General features: G+C 38.8%; 1 protein-coding gene across 1 annotated transcript; it reads right to left on the bottom strand.

Annotated features, from left to right (window-relative positions):
• Window positions 1–13079: 13079 nt before the first annotated feature.
• Window positions 13080–16598, bottom strand: LOC126715457 (vesicle-associated membrane protein 711-like). Its single transcript, XM_050416057.1, has 4 exons — window positions 16221–16598; window positions 14715–14905; window positions 14054–14217; window positions 13080–13440 (listed from the first exon to the last, which is right to left on the bottom strand). The coding sequence occupies exons 1-4, from the start codon at window positions 16450–16452 to the stop codon at window positions 13350–13352; spliced, it is 678 nt and encodes a 225-aa protein (XP_050272014.1). The 5' UTR covers window positions 16453–16598; the 3' UTR covers window positions 13080–13349.
• Window positions 16599–17421: the final 823 nt, after the last annotated feature.

Here is a 17421-nt window from a genome sequence, read left to right as displayed (position 1 = left end):
AAAAAAAAATTAACATGGTTACATATTTTGAAAATCTAATCTTTATATTGTATGCTCTTAATGTTTTTAACACGCATGTTAAATTTATTGTCAATAAAATGTTATTTATTATTTAATCCATAAACTTTTATTTATGCTTAATTTTTGTAGGATTAAGAGCCCAAATTATATATTAGGCCTTGGGCCTTGGCTAAGAGCTTGAGTGGTCCGAGGAGAAACGAATGATAATGAACGGTTTAGGCTCAGGATTTAATGAGCAAGATACAAATTGAAAGGTTGTCCGAGGAGGAATATCTCCTTGAGTACGATAGGTACAGCTCAAATATGTATTCCAATGATCAGAGTGACCTTCCATGAAGCTCCAGTGATAGGGACGTGCATCATGAACATATGAGAAGGAGGGGAACCCGAAAATATCTAAGGGAAAGCTGCTATCACCGCATTGAATGCATTGCAACTACTTTTCTGGCCGCATTTACGTGGAGAAGACCTCTGAACAATGCTGCCTTAGCTACTACAACTCACAGAAAGCCAAAGAGGGTGTCTGATAGGATAGGTACTCAAATAAGGGCTCAGATGACCAATAAGTGTAGGATCAAGATGGTTTAAAGAGAGCTATATAATGTAAGAGACCCTTCATGAGAGAGGGATCAGAAAAATAGAGAGAGAACACTATAGCCATTAAAATTATATTTGTATATGGTTTAGTTGATTTATATGAAGACTTACCTCCTCGGATAGTGAATTGATTCAGATCAATGCTCCTTGTTTTTGTTTGATCATCATTTAAATCCATACTAGTTGTTCTTCAATTCATTAAGGCCCAGTTCTTTGACCTACGCTCTACAAATTTATTATATTGGGCTCACTGAGCCAAGATCCCATACATTTTTGGGTTTAGGCTGCAAAACGTGACCTTACAATTGACACCGTTTGTGGGAAGAACTTGTGTAATAGTGAGTGCAACGTTTAACTATAGTAAGATCAGGTCCCCATCAACATGAATCCATGGGTTCCCAACGACAAGATGATTTCCTTAACCTCGAACGCAAGCAGGATCGAGAAGGTAGCGTACACATCGCACATACTAGAAAAAGTTACTCTCGAGTTAGGAGTCATGTCTCTCAGGAGCAAAACAACAGAGCTATGCAAAGGGAAATTGACCATCTAAAGAAGGAATTACATCATGCACGACAAAGACGAACTCCCTTCTAGTCTGACTCCTCTTCTGATGATGAGAAGGATGGTAGTTATCGAAGTAGATCAAGGACTCCTCCTAGTGAATCTTTCTCATATGAAAAGGAATACCATCGTGAACACAGATACAAGAGCCCAACTCATAGAGGATTGGGAAATGACGCTATGAGCAAAGCGTTGAACCAAATTTCCAAGTCGCCCTTCACGCGCAGGATTAAAGGAGCAACTCTTCCTCGGCGTTTCCATTAGCCAACGCTCACCATCTACAATGGATGAACAGACCCAATGGACCATGTGAGCCATTTCAGTCAGAGAATGGCTATCCATTTTAAGGATGAAGCCTTGATGTGCAAGGTGTTCCATCCAGTCTGGGACCCATTGCGATGAGATGATTCGACGGCCTAAGGGCAAATTCCATAGATTCCTTCAAGGAGCTCACCCGGGCATTTCGCTCTCATTTTATTACGTGTACTAGGGTCCCTCGGCCTATAGATTCCCTATTGTTCTTATCCATGCAAGAAGGGGAGACTCTGAAGACGTACTCAAACCGATACTGGGAAATATTCAACGAGATTGATAGTGACTTTGATGACGTGGCCATCAGCACCTTCAAAGCCGGCCTCCCAGCCGAGCATGGTTTAAGGAAGTCTTTGACTGGCAAATGTATCACCAGTGTGCGCCAACTCATAGATCGGATTGATTAGTACAAGATAGTTGAGGAAGACCAATAGTTAGGGAAAGGAAAAACTAAAGTTATCCCTCAAGAGAGGAGGGATTTCAGGTCGGACCAGTACAACAATAACAACCGGCCTCGAAAAGACTTTGTTAGGCAATCAGGATTTGCTAATACTCAGGCGGTTAATGCGATGTTCTGAGAACCGATGCATCAGGTTCTGGAGAAGATTAAAAATGAGTTGTTCTTCAAATGGCCAAACAAGATGGCTGGAAACCCCATGAGGCACAACCGGAACCTTTATTGCCAGTACCATCAGGACCAGAGACACACTACAGAGGATTATAAAAATTTGTGGGGCCATTTGGACCAGCTGGTCCAAGAAGGAAAGTTGAAGCAACTTCTACATCATTCTAGTGGCCAAGGGAGCCAAACAGGTTCGAAATCCCAGAGAGATGCTTCTTCAAGACCTCCTCTGGGAATGATCATTGTCATCTTTACTGCTCCAAGGAGAACCAGTTCTTGTCCCTCTAGAGTGATGTCTGTGGCTCGGCTGTAAGCCGAGGATGATAATATAGAGCCAAAGAGGGCTAGAATGGATATTTAACCGGTACTAAGTTTTTCGAATGAGGATAAGATTGGAACTATACAGCCCCACGACAATGCTTTGGTGGTCACGCTCAGGATTGGTGGGTATAACGTAAAGAGAGTGATGGTAGACCAGGGTAGTGGTGCCGAAATTATGTACTCTGACTTATATAGGGGGCTAAATTTAAGACCCGAGGACTTGACGGCCTACAATTCTCCTCTAGTAAGTTTTGATGGAAAGGTAGTCATTCCGAGGAGTCAGATAAAACTACCCGTGCAAGCTGGTTCAGAAGTGGTGAAGGTAAATTTCATCATGATGGATGCCTATTCCCCCTACATAGCCATTGTAACTAGACCCTAGCTTCATGCCCTGGAGGCTGTCTCTTCCACTTTGCACTAGAAGGTGAAATATTCGTCGGGGGGTCGCATTGAAGAAATCGTGGAGAGTCAATCCACAGTTAGGCAATGCCTAGTGGCTACCATCTTACATCAACCTCAAGCTGAGTCATCGGCCTCTGTTGGAGGGGGCTTGTAGCAATCAAAGGCTCTGGCATTGCCTATAAATGGACCAGCCGAAGAGACAAAATGTGAAGATTTAGAAACAGTTATGGTCGGTGATGACCCAGAGAAGTTCTTTCTGATTGGAACTCAGCTACCTCCCCAAGAGAAGAAAGAGCTAGTAGAATTTCTTAGGAAAAATATTGACGTGTTTGTATGGAATGCTTACGAAGCACCGAGGGTGGACCCAAACTGCATCTGCCATCATTTAAATGTTAACCCATCCATCACTCCCAAAAAGCAATCACTTCGACGCCCATCCAAGGAACTTGTAGATGCTGTTGGGCAAAAGTATTGAGGTATATATAGACGACATGGTGGTGAAGAGTAAGGTGGTATCTGAGCATGTAGGAGACCTCGGAAACATCTTTGAAATTCTGAGGAAACACAAGTTGTGCTTAAACACATCCAAGTGCTCATTTGCTGTGGAATCAGGCAAGTTCTTGGGCTACATAGTAACTCACAGGGGAATTGAGGTCAATCTTGATCAAATCAAAGTCATTAACAGTTTACAACCACCTCGAAATCCCAAAGAGGTCCAAAAGCTTACCGAAATGACTACTGCCTTGAACTAGTTTATTTCTTGGTCAGCAGAAAGGTGCAGACCCTTCTTCCTCTTGATGAATAAGTGGAAGGGATTTAAGTGGACCGAGGAGTGTACTTTGGCTTTCCAGTAACTTAAATAATATCTATCTCGGTTGCCTATCATGTCCAGTCCTGAGGTGGATAAGGTCCTGTTTGCTTATATCGTTGTGGCCCCTCATGCTGTAAGTTTGGTGTTGATACGAGTTGACAGTGGCATACAACGGCCAGTTTACTATATGAGCAAGTTACTACATGAGGCCGAGGTTCGTTATTTACCACTGGAGAAAGCCATCTTGGTGGTGGTGCATGCTACACGAAAACTTCCTCATTACTTTCAAGCACATACAGTTGTTGTCCTGACTCAGCTTCCACTCGGGGCTTTACTTCGAAGTGCTGATTACACGGGGAGGATTGCTAAATGGGGCACAGTTTTAGGGGCTTTTGACATCAAGTACATGCTTCGTATCTCTGTCAAGGGCCAGGTCCTTGCAGACCTGGTGGCCAAGTTTACTATACCCCCATTAGAAGAAGTGGCAGCGACACAAAACATGGATGGAAAATTAGTTGGCACAATCTCCCTACAAGAACCTTTATTCTAGAAGGTATATGTTGATGGTGCAGTAGATCAAAGGGGTTTCGGAGTGAGGCTAGTTCTGGTTTCTCCTGAATAAATCACCATTGAAAAGTCATTAAGACTGGGCTTCTCAACTACAAATAATGAGGCTGAATATGAAGCTCTACTGGAAGGAATGTCCATGGTTCAAAGAATAGAGGGAAAAATAGTAAAGATGTTCTCGGACTTAAGACTAGTTGTTGGCCAAGTGAAGGGTGAGTTAGAAGCAAGAGATGAGAGAATGCAAGGGTACTTAAGTCAAGTTAGCCATTTGCAATCAAGGTTTGAATCATTCAGCCTGCTACACATCCCTAGAAGTGGAAACACATATGCTGATTCCCTAGCCACGCTTGCAACCTCCTCAGTGTAGAGCTTACCTCAGGTTATCCTTATAGAAGACTTGTACAAATCCACGGAGGTAAAGCGAAAGGTGGCCCATGTTAACCAAGTCAGAGTAAGGCCTAGCTGGATGGATCCCATAGTACTATTCTTGAGAGAGGACATCTTGCCGAAGGATAAATCAGAAGCTGACAAAGTACGGAGAAAGACACCTTGTTTCTGGCTATCCGAGGATCAAAAATTGTATAAACACTCTTTTTCTAGGCCATATCTATTCTGCATTCACCTTGAGGCATCAGAGCTACTCCTTGAGGAATTACATTAAGGGATTTGTGGAAGCCATACAGGAGGTAGATCTTTGTCTCACAGAGCCATCACTCAGGGCTATTGGTGGCCAAATATGAAGAAAGAAGTGCAAGAATATGTGAGGAAGTGTGATCAATGCCAAAAATTTGCACTAAATATACATCAACCAGGAGGAGTCCTTAACCCCCTATCCAGCCCTTGGCCATTTGCTCAATGGGGCTTAGACATCGTTGGTCCTTTCCCCAAGGCAGCAAGGAATAAGAGATATTTGTTGGTCGGTACAGACTACTTCACCAAGTGGGTTGAAGCTAAACTTTTGGCAAATATCAGGAACGTCGATGCCAAAAAATTTGTTTGGAAAAATATTATCACACGATTCGAGGTCCCTCGTACCCCCATCTCAGACAATGGTCTTCAATTTGACAGCAAATCTTTCAGGAGATACTGTTGTGATCTTGGAATTACAAACAGGTATTCCACTCCAGCTTATCCCCAAGGAAATGGACAAGCCGAGGCTATTAACAAGGTCATAGTTAATGGACTCAAAAAGAGGTTGGATGATGCGAAGGAAAAGTGGGTAGAAGAGCTGTCATACGTCCTCTGGACATATCGAACCATGCCTCGTAGGTCAACTGGGAAGATCCCCTTTTCAATGACTTATAGAACCGAGGCTGTTATTCATTTAGAAACTAGCTTCCCAAAGCTAAGGACCAGTTCATTTAATCCGAGCAGTAACAATGAGTTGCTAGAAAAGAGCTTAGACTTCATTGAAGAAAGAAGAGAAAGTGCAATGATTCAATTGAGATACTACCAACACAAACTCAAGCAAGGTAATGATGCTAATGTGAAGCTGAGGCCATTAGTGCCTGGTGACTTGGTGTCAAGGAAGGTTCTGGGTACTACAAAGAATCCGGCGTGGGGAAAGCTAGGGCCCAATTGGGAAGGACCATATTGCATCACCTCGGTGGTCAGTATAGGAGCATATTTTTTGGAAGACTTAGATGAGCATGTAATACCGCACCCTTGGAATGTAAACAACCTGAAAATGTATTATTATTAATAAATGTTTCCCTTGTCAATATGTTCATTTGTTGTATAAAGGCATTGTACTTCCTATTATTCATTCTTTATACAAGTATTAAACAGAATCTTAGTCATGTTTGGCTCCTCAAACCACATGCTTTGGCCAAATTAATACTTGTTGGCATCTTTATATAAGTGTTTAAACATAACTTTAGTCATGCCTGGATCCTCGGACCAGATGTTTTGGGGAAATTAACACTCTATGACATCTTTATATAAGTGTTTAAACAGAACCTTAGTCATGCTTGGATCCTCGGACCAGATACTTTGAGGAAATTAACACTCTATGATATATTTATATAAGTGTTTAAACAGAACCTTAGTCATGCCTGGATCCTGAACCAAATGCTTTGGGGAAATTAACACTCTATGACATCTTTATATAAGTGGTTAAACAAAACCTAAATTATGTCAGGCTCATCGGACCACATATTTTGGTAAAATTAACACTCAAATACATCTATCCATTCTTTCTAAGTATTAAATAGAACCTAAGCTATGTCAGGCTCCTCGGACCGCATACTTTGGTAAAATTAACACTGTGATATCTATATGATTCTCACTAAGTGTTAAAACGGATCCAAGATCACAACCAACTCCCCAGATTGGTAGCTCTGAGTAAGTTAATGTCCTTAGTTATTTATCTAAGTATTGAGTAGAGTGAAGAATATCTCTCCTTTTTTATTCTTCACAAAGTTTATTACTTATTAGATTCAGCTTTCATTGTTGGTACTTAGTCAAATTACTTACACTAGTGGTAGAACATTGTTGTTAGTTTTTGTTAAAGCTAGAGTGGCAACAGTTCAAGTTTATTTGTAATAGTAATAAGCTTCAGAGCATATAAAGTAAAGGTGTAAGAGATAAGAAGAAAAGCATTTTCATTAAATAAAGAGGAGTACATTATATTCAGTGACAGAGTGCCACTACCAAAAAAAAAAAAAAAAAAAACTACAAGAAAATCCTAAAGTGCTAAGCCTTGGCCTTAGGAGCAAGAAGGTCTTCTTTCTGGCTCGACTAGGAGGTAGGAGCGTCCTTGGCCTTAGGATCAGCTTCTTTAGTCTTGGCCTCTGCTTCCTTCACCTTAGCTACAGCTTCCTTGTCCTTGGCAACGTTCTTGGCTTCTGAGGAGGGCTTTTTCTCCTTGTCCTTACCCTTGTCTTTGTCCCCCTCAGCCCCCTGGCCTTGATCACCAGCTTGGCTGGATCCCTTTGAAGCCTCAGGGAGAGGGAGAGCAGCTTGGATAGTTAGGGGCTGCTCAGAAGTCTTTAGAGCAAGGGCAGAGGGAGAGGGGATGGCACCTGGGACTTCACAAATTTTCGGGTGATAATATACACTTCCAGGCTGCCTCCAAGCAGAGTCTGCAAGGACTCCTGCAACACTAAGGGCCCTATCCCATGTCGCATTGCAGTAATCCTTGCATACCTCTGAAAGCTCCTTAACGAGCCTAACTTGCATTTCCTTCACGCCGAGTAGATAAGACGCTTGCTTCTCAGTCTCGGCTGCTTCCTTGGCCAGTTGAGCTGCCTCCTTGGCCTTCTGCAGCTCAACCTTAAGGTCTATGACCAGCTGCCTTTAGGTGGCTAGGTCTATCTCAGTCAGGTGCAGCTTTTGACATTGATCCTTGGCCTACCTCTCCATGGTCTTTAAACCCGCTTCGGCACTCAATTGAGCCTTGTCTGCTTCCTTCAGATTCTCGAACAGCTCTGCCTATTCTTGTTTAAGGGCCCTTAGGGATTTTTCAACGTTAGCACGGGAGAGGGCCTCAGCGTTGGCCTCATTACGGGCATCGCGAACCCACTCCTCGGCCACAAAAACTTGCTGAGCAACCTATCTAAAGACAACAGAAGAATCACACGAGTAAAAAAGTAAGGAAAGAACGAAAGTACAACTTAACATTTAACTTCAAGGATATGATAGATTGCTTACCATGGCGAGGTCCCTCTTCAGGGACAGGAAGAGGTCATTTTGCTTGAAGCGCCTGTAAGCCTCCATGTCCCTGGGGAGTAAAAGAGGCTACTCTAGGGTTTCAGTAATATAGCCTACACGCCCCCTTTGAAAGTCCCTGACTGAGGCGTTCCAAGGGATGGCAATCCCATCCACCTCCAGCCGAGAAGACCAGGTGCATTGCGGAAGGCGCACATCAACCCTGGTTTACTCCTCCCGACTGTCCACAGAGTTGGACCTCTTGTCCTGAGGGTTTTTAACCACCTTCTATTGCTTAACCCCCTTTTGAGGACCCACCTCCCCTTCTTCAAGCTCTTGAATCGGCCTTTTCTTCTTTAGATCAGGAATGACTTTCAGTCCAAGGTCAGTAGGGAGCGGAGGAGGAGGAGGGGGAAGAGTAGGAGGAACTTGAGACTTGGGAACTTCTTGTGAAGTTGTCCCCTTGTTCCTTGTAGCCATGAGGTCTCTCAGGCTTCTGTTCCCTGGGATCAATGCCATCTCGTCCTTTTTTTCTTCGGAGGTACTGTCTAGACGAGCAACTACCAAGGTAGGGAAGTGGACACCCAAGTGCCTATGAGCCTCCTCATCGATGTCTGAAATGTTAATTAAGGGAGCCTCTTGAATCTCCCCTTCTTCAAAATGAAATTTGTCTATCTCCTTCTCGAGTGATAAACGAGAAGAGGCAACCTCCTCCCTTGGCGCTGCTGCTGCCTCGGGCAAAACCTGTTGAAGCGGTAACACAATAGGTGGAAGGTCTCTCCGAGCCAAAAAGTCGAGCAACGAAACGTCTATGCGGGCTAATCAAGCGTCACCAGCTCTTATTGCCTGACCCACCTCCTAGAAGATTCTTGATAGAGGCTTGTAGTCAAGTACTAAGTGAGCGGCTCGCAGCTGTCTATCCTCACTGACAAAGACCTCAGACCTCCGCAAATAATTGAGAGCCAGAACGTTGACCAAGCTAAGTCTCGGAGCGACGTGCCTTTTATCTACAAAAACATCCGAGGAGCAAATCATGGGCAAACCAACAAAAATTACCATCAAAATGAGATGAAGTGTTAAAAGTGAAAGGGGATAAAACTAAAAGTACTAAATCCCCAGCCAAAGGGACTAATCCTAAGGCACCCCACTTGGCTCTCCCGCCCGAGTTAGGCAGTGAAGACCATCGTTCCACTCCCCGGAAACAATCAGGTAGTCATCCTTCATGCCCTTGTTAGACTTAGGAAGGCACGATATCAATCTAACGATGTCAGACCGGGACTTGAGATAGTATCTCGTGCCGACAAGTTTGTGGCACTCGTACATGTGAACTACATCATGCCACGTGAGCCCCAAGTCCATCTACTCGTTGAGAGCATCTACGTAACCCAAGACCCTAAATAGGTTAAGGGCGCACTGATGGGGAGTCAGTCTGTGATTAATCAGGTAATCCCTGGTTACCCTACCCATAAGAAGCGTCATTCCTCCCTCTATGAAAGCAATCATGAGAATGACAACTTCACCCACTTCTCTATTGGTAAGAACTTGGTCTAGGGCACAATATTTCAGGGCTACTCCCTACGGAATGTGGTACCTAGCCCTAAATCTCTCTAAACCGACCGGAGAGTCTACTAAGTGCTTAAATCTACCTATCTAAGCAAACGTAGATAACACAAAGGAAGTTTTCTAAAAAAGAAAGAAGGCTGAGGAGAAAAAGAAAGTTTAAAGAGATAGATACTTACGAAAACAAGTGAATTAAATCCTGAACCTTTAGAAATTTTTTTTCAGAATTTCTTAAGGAAAAGAGTTAAGGAAACTTAAGAGTGTAGAGAGTTTAGTGAGTTGGGGTGCTTGAAATCTCTGAAGAACTTGAAAATTCGTAAAGTAAAGGGAAAATGATTTCCCTTAAGGCTTTATATAGAGGATGAAAATGAGTGGGAGTTATCCCGCTCAAAATTCCAAGAGAAAGATCAACCATTGGATCTGCGCCTCACTGTTAGATCTGGGGAACAAAGTTCCGCCTAGAGCAATTAATGGCACCTCGCGGGCTTCAAAGCATCAGTGGCAATTATGGGGCACGTAAAACGGCACTCCCACACGTGTAAATCAAAGGATTAAGTAGAATTAACTCTTAAAAATTCAAAACCCTAGTTTTCTCCTCGGATGAGAGGAAAAAACCGGAATTTTAAGGGGCTATTGTAGAATTAAGGGCCTAAATTATACATTGGGCCTTGGACCTTGGCCGAAAGCGTGAATGGTCCGAGGAGGAACAAATGATAATGAACGGTTCAGGCTCAGGATTTAATGAGCAAGATACAAATTGGAAGGTTGTTCGAGGAGGAATATCTCCTCAGATACGATAAGTACAACTCAAATATGTATTCCAATGATCAGAGTGACATTCCATGAAGCTCCAGTGATAGGGACGTGCATCATGAACATACGAGAAGGAGGGGAACCCAAAAATATTTAAGGGAAAACTGCTACCACCGTATTGAATGCACTGCGGCTACTTTTCTGACCGCATTTATGTGGAGAAAACCTCTAAACAGTGCTGCCTTAGCTACCACAACTCACAGAAAGATAAAGAGGATATCTAATGGGACAAGTACTCAAATAAGGAATCAGATGACCAACAAGTGTAAGATCAAGATGGTCCAAATGGAACTATATAATGTAAGAGACCCTCCATGAAAGAGGGATCAGAAAAATAAAGAGAGAACACTATAGCCATTAAAATTATATTTGTATTTGGTCTAGTTGATTTATATGAAGACTTACCTCCTCAGATAGTGAATTGTTTCGGATCAATGCTCCTTGTTTTTGTTTGATCATCATTTAAATCTATACTAGTCATTGTCCAATTCATTAAGGTCTAGTTCTTTGACTCACTCTCTACAAATTTATTGTATTGGGCTCATTGGGCCAAAATCCCATATATTTTTGGGCTTGGGCTGCAAAACATGACCTTACAATTTTAGATTGCAAAAACATAAAATTTATATATTCAATTGATGATATAACTTTTGATCTTTGATCTTCCAGAAATTTTGTACAAGTATAGAGGATATAAAAAGAAAATGTTATCCAATTGTAGATTTGTCAAAATTCACGTTAAATAAAAAGATATTGAGTAGAGTTGCCATTGGCTACAACCAAGTTTGTAACTAAATTTTTTTTCTTTATTTTATATGCATAATTTTATTCAAAAACTTGAAATTTACATTTGGTTGATGACATAACTATTAATCTCTAATCTTTTGGAAATTTTGCAAGCATAAATGATATGGGAAAAAAAATGTAATCCAATAGTGAATTTGTCAAAATTCACATACAATAAAAAGATATCAACAATGTTTAGCTACAAACTTGGCTGTAAAATTTAGTATCATTTTATTAGATATGAATTTTGACAAATCTACCATTGAATTACTTTTCTTTTTTTTTAATATCCTGCATGCTTGTAAAATTTATATAAAATTAAATATCAATAGTTATGTCATTAATCAAATGTTTAAATTTCAAGTTTTATAGTTTAAAATTATGCATAATTAATTGGTTTGCGGATTAAATAGTACTAAATAACTTCTAATTAATTTGCACGAAATTTGACATGTGTTAAGAACATAAAGAATATGAAATCCAACAATTAAATTCTCAAAAGATGAGGTCATGTTAATTTTTTTTTTTTTTAGTAGGAGTTGTAGCATTAGGCTACAACCAAATTTGTAACCAAATTTTGTCCAATAGATATTAATTAAGTAAAGTTGTAGACATTGGCTAAAAAAAAAATTTTTAAGCCAAATTTATCTCATTTTTCCTATGGTTGGTAGTATTTTTTTTTTTTTTAATATTACCTTATTTCCTATATTTAGTAGCATCCTTTTTTATTTTGGTAATAGTTTGGTAGCATCCTTAAAAACGAGATAAAGTTGTTTTCAATTTCTCAAAAATTAAAATAAATTTATTTTCAATATTTTCCATATTTCCTCTTAGCTTCCTTCATTTAGCGTGGACAGAGTTGTTTTCCAGAATATTTTAGTGAAAAACAATCTTTGGAGTCATATTTTCAATAAAATTTTCCATTAACCAAAGATAGTTTTCCTTCAAAATATTTTTTCCGATATTACTAAACACGGGAAAAAACATAAAACTATCTTCACAAAAAGTTTTCCATCAAAATTAATGGACCGATAGTTTATTTTCTTTTCTTCTACGGATCCCTTGTATTACTATGACAGTATCACATTTTTTTTTTTTTTTTTTTTTTTTTTTTTTTGAGAACGCTATGACAGTATCACTTATCTCATCAGTGAAAAGCAAATGAACCCACTTGCATACTATTAAGCCTATGTTTGGTAAGTGGTAGCTCTATCAAAAATGCGTTTAATCTTTTAGGTAGTAAAATACATTTTGCAATTTTCTTGTTTTGTAAAGCTTTTCAATTTCCCTGGAACCCACTTGCATACTATTAAGCCTATGTTTGGTAACTCTACCAAAAATAAATTTTGCATTTTTTCTTTTTTTTTTTTTGTTTTTTGTTTTGTGCTTTTCAATTTTCCTGAAATGCATTTTATGAAGAATGCATTTTACATTTCTTTTTCTATCCTTTTTTTTTTTTTTGAGGCAAAATGGTTATAAAAAACAAAGAAAGGGAATAGAAATGGGAGTAGGAAAATATGAAAAGGAGAAAAAACAAGAAAGAGAAAATAAATTGATAATGAAAAGTAAAATGATAATCTCCAAAATTGAGGATTATCATTTTTTTTTAATAGAAGAAAAATACCATGAATATTATTAAGGTGCTAGTAAATTAGCATAAAAGGGCAATTGCACATAATAAGCCACATGAGCTCTAATTGGGTTGCAAGGATCCCAAAATGTACTATCATCTAGTGGTTGAGCTTAGTTAGGCAGAACTTGCAAGTTAATTATGTATCGATCCAATACATATTAAGGTAACACTCAGACTCTCAGAGCCATACGAATCATAACTACTACAAGAGTGTTGTTTCTTACCAGAAAAATGACATCTTTTAGACTCGGTTTAGAAAAGAACTCTTCTCCAAAAAACAAAACAAAAAATAGAAAAGAATAAATGCTTTGAACAATTTTTTTTTTTTTTTTGATAAAATGCTTTGGACAATCCATCATATGCACAATTCCTACGGAATTGATAATAGAAATTTGTAAAAGTTGTAAACATTAAAGTCACGATGTCCCAAATTCCACCTATGTATATATCAGAATGATCCTTCAAAACTAATCAGTACATGAGAGTATATGACTTCAATATGTTGGCAATGCTGGGAATTCAGAAAACATATACAAGCAATTGTAAGCTTTACAAGAAAGGGACAACTGTACTATATGTGAAATTACGTCCCCTAGTTTTGAGTAAATAAATCATAAAAGCAGCTTTAAAAGAATAGGCTATAAGATCTACAAATATGCCATACAAAAATTACTCGACTGCAACTGCTGTGTTTACTTGAAGCAGGACGCCAGCAAGAAACCATGACAAACAAATACAAGCACAACATAAATGATGATCAAGAGAACAGCTACCAGAGCAAACCTGCAGCACGAAATGAAATTCGCAATGAGCTGAGTAAGCTTTTCATGACATGGTACATTGCAACTTAATTAAAACAGTACGGATCCATCTCACTCGCAGATTATTTAGGCGATTACCAATATGTGTTGAACTATCCATTTTATGCAGAACAATATAGCAGATGAATATAGAAGATGGATTTGACCACAGTGTGTGTGAGAGAGAGAGAAAGAGAGGAGGGGGGGGGGGGGGGGGGAGAGAGAGAGAGAGAGAGAGAGGAAGATCTATTGGTGACAGATAGCCACCATTTCATATCGACTGCAGGTGATGGCAACCAGAAAAATCTTGGGAAGAATTCTTTTGTGCCAGTTTTCAAAGAATGACACAAAAGATTTCATTTTCTTAATATAATGAAAATAATGGAAGAAAGAGAAGCATTCTTGACAAGAAACTCAAGGGCTGCACCTCCATAATATGACAACTTGAAATCTAAAGACAATTTAACCCAACAAGTGGCATCCAATTAATAGAGTAGTTTCATTGACAATAGTGACTTGCACAGCATCTGTACACGCATTTGCAAATGTTTAACAAATCCATTTATGTGAAAGTGGACAGCATTAAGCTTACTTACATGAGCTTGGCATTTCTCCACCATAGATTATTCTTGAAACGACGGGAACTCCTATTGAAGCGAACTGCACTCCCTTGAAATGAAGTAGTTTTATCAACCAGCAATGCCAAGCGGTCACCCCTGTCCAAGACTTTTTCAATATTGTCAATCATGACACTTTGCACCTATCATCATCAGATGACCAGTATATGTAAGAATTTAATCTTCAGAATCAATTATAGATAATCTGGACATCACATTGTAGTGTATTTTGAGACAATTTAAAGCCAAGCTGAGTGAAGATATTTAATAACAAATAGCATGGTGACTAAGACGATTGGTAAAACCTCCAAAGGGCCCAACAAAATCAATTTGGTTAAATAATTCCAAATCCATCCCTAGAATCTCGTGTGGGATATCTTTCATAATAATCCAACTAACAATCATTCATAGTCAACTGCACAACAGGAGCAATTGACAAGAGCCAGTACAAATTGGACAGTTAATCAACTAAACATGGAAAGTTAAAGGAATCATGTCTTTCAAAAGACAAGCATGAATGAATATGAAAGAGAAAAAAGTAACTACAATCCAATAAACCAATGTATATAAACTCACACAGGCACATACAGACACCCATATTTTTATAGATAGAATATAGAGACATATAATATGAACTTACCTGACTCATTTCACCTTTCAAACGATTTAATCTATCAGCATTTGGATCATTTGTGTAATAGTCCATCTGTTGGCTCAAGACCCTTGAGAATTCCTCATTCATGGCATAGGCAGGAGCAGAAAGAATAGCACGACCATAAGTCTTCACAAACTTTAGATGAATATCTTCAAGAAATGCAAAAGGGAGTCTCCCTGTGCATAATAAATTCAAGTGGACACGCATTACAAATCAATAGAAACAAGACTGAATTTCATCCTGATGTTAAGAGTACTACAAACAACTCCACAGAAAGTATTGTATGTAATAGAGTAATAACTGTTACTGAAGTCTCAATTTTATTTCATACTAACAATCTGACATTCTTCTAAACTACCCCCCCCCCCCCCCCCAAAAAAAAAAAAAAAAAAACACAAAAACTACTTGACCTTAATTTCAAAATTACATTAGAGTTTCTGCAAAATTAGTGTATTGCAAAACGCGTCTGATTGCAGTTAAAAGCGAAGAGCAAGTCTAAAGATCGTCATGATTTCAACCGTTTCACCAATTATAAATTCCAGCCACATCTTCTTGTTTCAAAGCATTAGGTTATATGTAACAATGGCCAAATGCAGTGTGCAAATCTCTTCAATAGCCCTCCAGAAATATAATTTTGAAATTCTTTCCTAGTAGCTAGTCTCCTTCTGTTCATTCATATAGCCATTTTTTAAGTGGAATTCACTGTTAACAAACAATAATTACCCCTGGATATCCTTAAATCTCAACCTTGCAAAATCATGTGACCATCCTAAAACCTTTTTCATTGTAAATGTTAGCTCAGTATGTCATTAAATTTCCAAGAACTACATAAATCTATCACCACAAAAGTGATCATTATATTAGATGCGTGGACACGCGACGTGACTTATTGATGTCAAATATCACTATATTTCCGATACACAAAACATGATCTTCAAAAGAGAGAAAATCCTGCATTCCTAAGTCCTAACAAAACCACAATTTTTAGCCCAACAAAAATAAACCCAGAAAAAAAAAATAAATACAAATTCCTAAACTTCATTCCGTTGATCAAAATTCATTCCAAATAATTCACATCATCAAACCAAAAATTCCATAACATAAAACGATATACTAATTAATTAATTGATTAAACAGAAGGACCATGAATTGATTCACACGTCAAACAAACGTAGAATTCGAAGGCTTAGATTCACCTCATCTACCATGCAAGTTGTTGCTTACATAACATAAACCAATATAAACAGACAAAAAAAAAAAAACCAAAAAACCAGAAAACCAAAAAACTAAACAAATGGAGGGGGATTAATTGTGACACCTTTTGACAAGGACAGGTAGCCAAAAGTTTGTATAACTCAATTGACACTTTTAATGTCTCTAACAGAGAGTCGGAGATGGTTCAAGGATCAAATCACCTCTTCCCGCAAATATCCAATAACAAAAAAATCGTGAAAGCGGGAAAAAAAAAAAAGGGTAAATAATAATAATTACGTCCAAAGGCGTCGTCAGCCATGCAAAGAACGGTGAGGCCATCGGTTCTCTTGACGTGAAAAATGCAGCGATCATGGGAGTACGAGGCATTGCTGTTATCTTTAGCTGCTTGCATCGTCTTCTCAAGGACTTGCCTGGCTAAAGAGCTTGCATTGGGGGCCGTGGCGGCGGCGCTGGACTCAGCCAATAGCACGTTGCCCCTCGCCACCAAGCAGTAAAATATACCCATCATCTCTGTCTATCAAATTCTAGAGACAGAGAGAGAGAGATGAGGACGTTTCAGCTGCTAGGTTAGCCTTTCGGCGGAGAGGTGGGGTTTGGAAGAACAAAACATAAATTTAGGAGAGATAGAGAGAGTCTATTACCATGTCCATGTGGAAAGTGGACACTGGACGTTGGGTTTCAACTTTTCAACTTTCATTCAACTCCTTTTTGGGAAAGGACAGGGTGGAATTTGAACGGAACAGGGGCAAAGGAAAGAGAGGAATTTTCCAAACTAGTAAGACTCTGTTTAGATACCGTTTAATACTAAAAAATGAAAATTAAAAATTGAAAATACTGTAACGAAATAATTTTTAAATATGTAAATAGTGTCGAAGGATCCAATTTTAAAGTTAATTTTGCCAGATTCCGTACTTGCAAGTCCTGTAAACAATACACAAAACCAAAAAAAAAAAAAAAACGCAGATGCGCAAAACATGTAACCTGCCGCTATCCAAACTCACACTAAGATGGTTAAGGTGAAAATTCCCCTTAAAAAAAAAAATAATAATAATTAAATAGGACTTCCCTTTTCAAAAAAATAAAAAATTAAATAGGACTTCGGGTAGCATCTGCCTTCTGGTACATCTTGGCTTATATATGAGCCGATATTTTTTTTTTAATTGAAGATTAAAATTTTCACATCTATGTTTTCAAAAAAAAAAAAATTCACATCTATGAGTAAAAAATAGAAATTAATGATTAATAGAGAGAGTGAGTTGGAACAGCCATCCACATTAGTCATGTACACCAAAGAGATCACCAAACACGGTGCCAACTCAGTTGAAATATATAATGAATGGAGATTATAATAAGAATTATAAAATTTATTACTAAAAATAAAGATGTAATAAAATAACTTCTATTGTTGTAATATTACAATAAAACTTAACATTAAAATTTTAACATCTATGAGTAAAAAATAGAAATTAATGATTAA

The sequence above is a fragment of the Quercus robur genome, chromosome 2 (genome assembly GCF_932294415.1).
Source record: "Quercus robur chromosome 2, dhQueRobu3.1, whole genome shotgun sequence".
Lineage (NCBI taxonomy): Eukaryota > Viridiplantae > Streptophyta > Magnoliopsida > Fagales > Fagaceae > Quercus > Quercus robur.
The sequence above is the reverse complement of the archived record's forward strand: the minus strand, read 5'-3'. Positions and strand labels throughout refer to the sequence as shown.